Raw genomic sequence first — 5,743 nt, 5'->3', positions numbered from 1 at the left:
CATACGGTTGACTATACCAATCATCTCTGTGTTTTCTTGCTATGCAAGAAAAAAACATAGACTCTAGACATTTAAAATATTATCAATAATCACTACAGACTCACTTTTAAAAGTTTTGTTAAAAATGGCCTAAGTCAAGATGAACACAATTATTTCAGTTATATCATTTGAAAGGGTATAAATTATGCTGCCAAAGACAAGAAACATTAAAATACATAAACACCACACTGTAAACTCAACTATTTAATGTGAAAAACTAAATTTAAAAGTTATGTTAAGAGAACCTGGAAAATTCTCACTTTAGCAAAACATTTATGTATCTCCAACTTCTATGATACAATAAAATAATCAAGTGCTTCATGTACACAATGTCGCCAATGCAATAAAATGATGTCCTTAAACATGAACTGAGCTGATGATGTTTTAAAATTTCACTTTATTTTAGTTGGTGTTTCAGGCTAATCAGTTCTGTGCTAACAAATAGAGAGGGTCCTAGTTAAAATACTGATTCTCAAAAGTTATATATATATCATATTGCTTGAAACTAAACAACCATATAAAAGTGGTAATCATCTAAACATTGATTATGAAAGACAACTGGCATATATTCAGGCAGAGTGCTGAGTTCATAATAGTTTATTTACAATAAAAGTACTTTACTGAGGCTAACATGATATGGATTTCTATACTACGGTCCTTTAAAGTTATAAAAATATTATATAAAATACCACAGGCTTTAGAGGGCATAATTTCGTGTAGTTCTGATACTAGCAGCTGAAAAATGTTTATAATTTAAAAATAAATAAGCTATGGAGGTAAACCCGTTACAAAGCAGAAACACTGCTGTCTCACAAGGGTGAGAACTGCGGAACTCACAACAGCTAACAAAATGGGGAAGCGGTTGGATCAAAAGTTTTAAAAACCTCTTTCAGAGATTTGTCATCTGTTTCTTCACTGGGGTCATCATCTGGGGTTGGGCTCTCCTGTCCCGGCTGCCTAGCCTGTCTTGGATCACTGTACGGAGGTCTGATTAAGCCTGTTAAGCCCTGAACAGGAAGACTGTGCACTGCTGGGACTGGAACCTTACTGGAAGTCCTGAGAACATCTGCCTGCGTGTCAGCTGGCATATCGACAGGGACTTCAGTGTTTGGAGCGGTTTTCTGTGGTAGGATTACTTCTCCAGGAGAAGCTTCATTTTTCTCGCTATTTTTTAAACCACTTTTTTTCTGGTTCTCTGCATTTTCTCCTAAAGAAACAGTTGCTAGTTCTGATGCCGACAATGAACCTTTCTCCCTAGGATCATACAAACTAATGCCACTGAGAACTGAACTTGGAGTTCCCAGTGGAAGGCCAGCTGAAGAAGAGAGTTTAGGGACATATGGGGGCAGAGTCCCAGGATCAGCATTGCTAGGGACTGCCGTTGAGGGATGTGACGAAGGAGGATTGCATCTGGCTAAATGAGGGACAGTCTTTGATGTATGTGACTCTTTCATTCCTACCTGATTAGACTCTGTACTGGGTACTCTATGAAGCCGGGGGTCAAAATTCTTTTGCAGCCTAGGATCTCCTAATTTACCTCCTGAACTATGTAACTCTCCAAATTGTTCTAAATACCCATCTCTGTTTGTTGGATTTATTTTGGCTTTGACTGCTAATTTTGTATCAAGAGACAGGGTACTCTGATGATCACTTTTTGTATTCCATAACCTATTGAGCCTCTGGTCAGCTATAAGAGGGGGCAGAGGTAAATTGATTGAAGATACTGGATCAGGCTTAGGTAAAGGTACTGGAAGTAAGTCTTCTGGTGCCCACACAATGTGTTTTGCAAAGTTAGGTTTAGTTAGTATAATGTCCATTTTAATGTGACTAAACTGTCTTAATTGTGACCTTGGATCCTGGAGCACTACACCAGGTAAAGAATCCAAAGGTATTAAGAAAGCTTTTTCTCTCAGTTCTCTTTCTGTATCTTCATCATCATCATCTCTTTTGTGTTTGAGATTTGCACCAGCATTTGCATGATGTAAACCAAACTTTACCCCACCAGCTGAAGAGCCTCCATGACCACTTCCATTCCCTCTTGATTTCCTGGGATCCCACACAAGTCTAAGATCCATTGGGACAGACTCAGAAGACTTTCTAATGTCTTGCCTTGGGATAGTTCGAAGTCTTGGGTCAACCACTTGATTTCCTTTGCTCTTCTCTTTAGCAAGTCTTGGATCTGTAGGAATGCTGAGCTCTGTGGGAGGTTGCTGCTGATTCCTTAAAGTCCCTGTTTGTTTCTGTAACGTTTTCAGTATTGACCTGACACTACTTCCTTCTTCCTCTTCACTACTGGAATACCAGTTAACTGCATCATCTAAAGGAGACAGAAACTTGAAGTTAAAGAATGAAGCATTTGGGGCTGAAGCATTCAGGGCTGGAGAGATGGCTCAGTGGTTAAGAGCACTGACTGCTCTTGTAGAGGACCTGGGTTCAATTCCCAGCACCCACATGGCAGCTTCTGATCTCCATGGGCATTGCATGACATGGGTTCACTTACACACAGGCAGGCAATACACTCATACACATAAAATAAAAATATTTTTTTTTAAAAAAAGAGGGGCTGGAGAGATGGCTCAGCAGTTAAGAACACTGGTTGTTCTTGCAGAAGACCCTGGTTTGAATCCCAGCACCCACATGGCAGCTAACAACTACCTGTAACTCCAGTTCCAGGGGATCCAATGGCCTCTTCTGTCCTTTACGGGCATTGCATGACACAAGTGCACTTACCTACATGCAGGCAATACACTCACACACATAAAATAAAAATAATAAATAAAACATTTTTTAAAAAGGATGAAGCATTCATATTTGGCCTTAATGTAGATTAAAAACACATACTGATTCTGAACTTAGTATAATCACTAAAAGGATTGTTAGGGGAGCAATACAAACTCAGCAAATAGGGGACAAGGTAGAAACTATACCATATATTTTAGACATTTTATCTCAGCAAATGAGCTACTCAAACACTGAATTTAAAGTAACAAAATTAATACTCTAAGATTTATACTCTCTTGTGTTACAAGAACATTGTGGGCCTTATTCCTACCACCTATGTGACCTTAGTGTGTTGGGTATAATTTTATGAAGCCTAGCTAGCAATGGCCTTCTCTTTAGCATAGTAGAATTATTATAAACTGATATTTCAAGAGGGTGATAAAAGTACACAATAGCACAGCTCTGAACTGGCCACAGAGGATCTAATCTTCACACCCAGTTAGGACACAGCAAGCATACATATCTACACAAAGTACACAAACATATACACATGTGTATGTGTGTATGTATATACAGATATATATGTATATTTTTGTGTACACACACATGTGACTAGGTCCAGGCTTGAATATCTCATAGGATATCCTAGATATTTTCATTTTTACCCACCTCATTGCCCACTGGTTATGAAATAAGCAGGGTGTGGTTCAAAACAGCACACACACACACCCAGAATAGCAACGGGACACTTAGATCTCCATGTCTGAAAATACTTGAAGACACTAGGTCTTTTCTTCTTTTACTTTCAAAAGGCCTAGGACTGAGATTAATTCATTTTTAAGCTGTTGAACTTATTTTAAATATTTCTTTCTTTTTTTTTTTTTAAAGACACAGTCTCCCTGTAGCCCCAGCTAGCCTGGAACTTGCTGTGTAGACCAGGCTGGTCTTGATCTCACAGAGATCTACCTGCCTCTGCCTCCTAAATGTTGGGATTAAAGGCAGACACGTGTACTACTCCTGGACCTTATGTTCAGTATTTCTACTAGAAATTTCATTCCTCACATTATTGCTCACTTCTTACTCTATTTTTACATCAATGTATTGTATAGGAAATTTTATATCCTTTTGGGGTGAGTTAGTATAGCAACAAAAAAAGAATAGAAAACTGGATATAGTCCACTTAGAAAATAGATATTGGGGGGCCAGTAAGATGGCTCAGTGGACAAAAGCCAAGCCTGATGTCCTAAGTTTGATCCCTGGGACCCTCGTGGCAGAGAAAGAGAACCAACTTCGGGAAATTGTCCTTTGTCCTTCACACACATTCTGTGGTATGCACGTGCCCTCAGATGTATACATACATACATACATACTTACATACACACAATGAATAAATAAATGCAGTAAGAAAGTAGGTAGTAGATATGAAATATGTTAGCAGCTTTTTACCAAAAGAAATAAAATTAAGAGCATTAAAATCTATTTAAAAATGAGATTATTTCTGTATATAGAGCAAATAACCTGTATAGAATATCATCGATTGTATAATATCATAGCATACAATTGTGTGTGTGTGTGTGTGTGTGTGTGTGTGTGATGCACGTTCACATGAGTGTGGCGAGGGAAAGTGTGTGCATGTTTGCATGTGCATGTGGAGACCAGAGTTGGTCTTCTTCAGTGAGAGACCCTGTTACAGAGAACGATGTGGAGAGTACAGATACTGTTAGAAGCCAGAAACCCCAGGATCTGGAATTACAGGTGGTTGTGACCTGCCTGATGTGATAGCTGGGAATTGAACTTGGGTCCTCTGGAAGAGCAACAGGTGCTCTTAACCACTGAGTCATCTCTTCAGCCCAGTATCATCTCTAAGGTTTAACTTTCCTGTTTGTGAAAACTATAAGACTTTACAGAAAGATTAGCACTACAATGGATATTATTTTTGCTTCGCTTGCCTGTTTGCTTTTGTCTTTTGAGACAGGGTCTCCCTATAGCCCCAGCTGACCTAGAACTTGGTATGTAGATCAGGCTGGCCTTTATCTCATAGAGATCTGCCTGACTCTACCTCCTGAGTGCTGGTATTAAAGGCACGTGGCACCATGAAGGCACATGGCACTATGACCAGCTGCCTTTGCAATTCTGCTTAAGTACATCACTGAAACCACAAACAGTCATAAGAAGAGTGCTGTACAGTAAACTGGAGTGGACTGTGCAGAGGAACTCATTTTCACATTTTAACCTATTCAAAAGTAAGATGCTGTTCAATACTGGACACACCTTCTTCTTTGCTAGGTGTTCTATGGGGCTGCAAGCCAGCTGGTTCTTCGTTCTCTTGGTATCTCTGAGTCAGTCGAGCAAAAAGAGCTCTCTGCACTGCAGGAAGGAGGCCTGTAGCAGGCAGAGGGCAGTGGCCGATCATGCTGCTGGTATCTGGCCCGCTCCCAAGGCCAGGTGAGTCCTGAACAATGGGAGGCGGCTGCTGTGCAAACTCTTCATGCCATACCTCATCTATAGACATAACAGAAGAGATACTGTGAGCACAAACTCCAACAAGATCTAAGGAACAGAGCTCTAATAATCATCACTTTGGATTCCTAACTTATTATGCAATATTTAAATACTTTAAAATTTTGTCTAAAGTTCTATTGTTCTAAAGGTATTTTTGCCTGGCATGGTGCCACATGCCTTTAATGCACTTAGGAGGCAAAGACAGGCAGATCACTGTGAAATTGAGGTCAGCCTGGTCTACATAGCGAGTTTCAGGCCAGCTGGGGCCACAGGAGACCCCTGTCTCAAAAAGATCAAAAAAAAAAAAAAAACTTTGAGAATTTCATATATATATGAATATATATAATGAATTTTAGTCACTTTCACCCCCCCATTGGTTTAATTAGCCATAGAATATTCTTTGAGCAATTTCCTTTGGCAATATCCTAATAACTCACCATCTTAAATTTAGTAAATTTACTGTTATCCAAATAATTGTCAT

General features: G+C 39.4%; 1 protein-coding gene across 4 annotated transcripts in view; it reads right to left on the bottom strand.

Moving 5' to 3' along the window:
* Positions 1-419: 419 nt before the first annotated feature.
* The window catches only part of Zc3h6 (zinc finger CCCH-type containing 6), an 82,142-nt gene continuing 76,818 nt past the window's right edge, over positions 420-5,743 (bottom strand). For 3 of the 4 annotated variants that reach the window (XM_008840359.3, XM_008840361.3, XM_008840360.3), the window contains one exon: positions 420-2,356. In XM_008840359.3, the coding sequence (XP_008838581.1) occupies positions 882-2,356 (1,475 nt within the window). In that variant the 3' untranslated portion in view covers positions 420-881. Of the gene's footprint in view, positions 2,357-5,031; positions 5,263-5,743 lie in introns of all 4 variants that reach the window. The other variant, XM_008840362.3, reaches the window with a different exon arrangement.

The sequence above is a fragment of the Nannospalax galili genome, unplaced genomic scaffold, assembly GCF_000622305.1.
Source record: "Nannospalax galili isolate Female #2095 unplaced genomic scaffold, S.galili_v1.0 scaffold1941, whole genome shotgun sequence".
Lineage (NCBI taxonomy): Eukaryota > Metazoa > Chordata > Mammalia > Rodentia > Spalacidae > Nannospalax > Nannospalax galili.
This window is presented reverse-complemented; position numbering and strand designations above follow the sequence as displayed.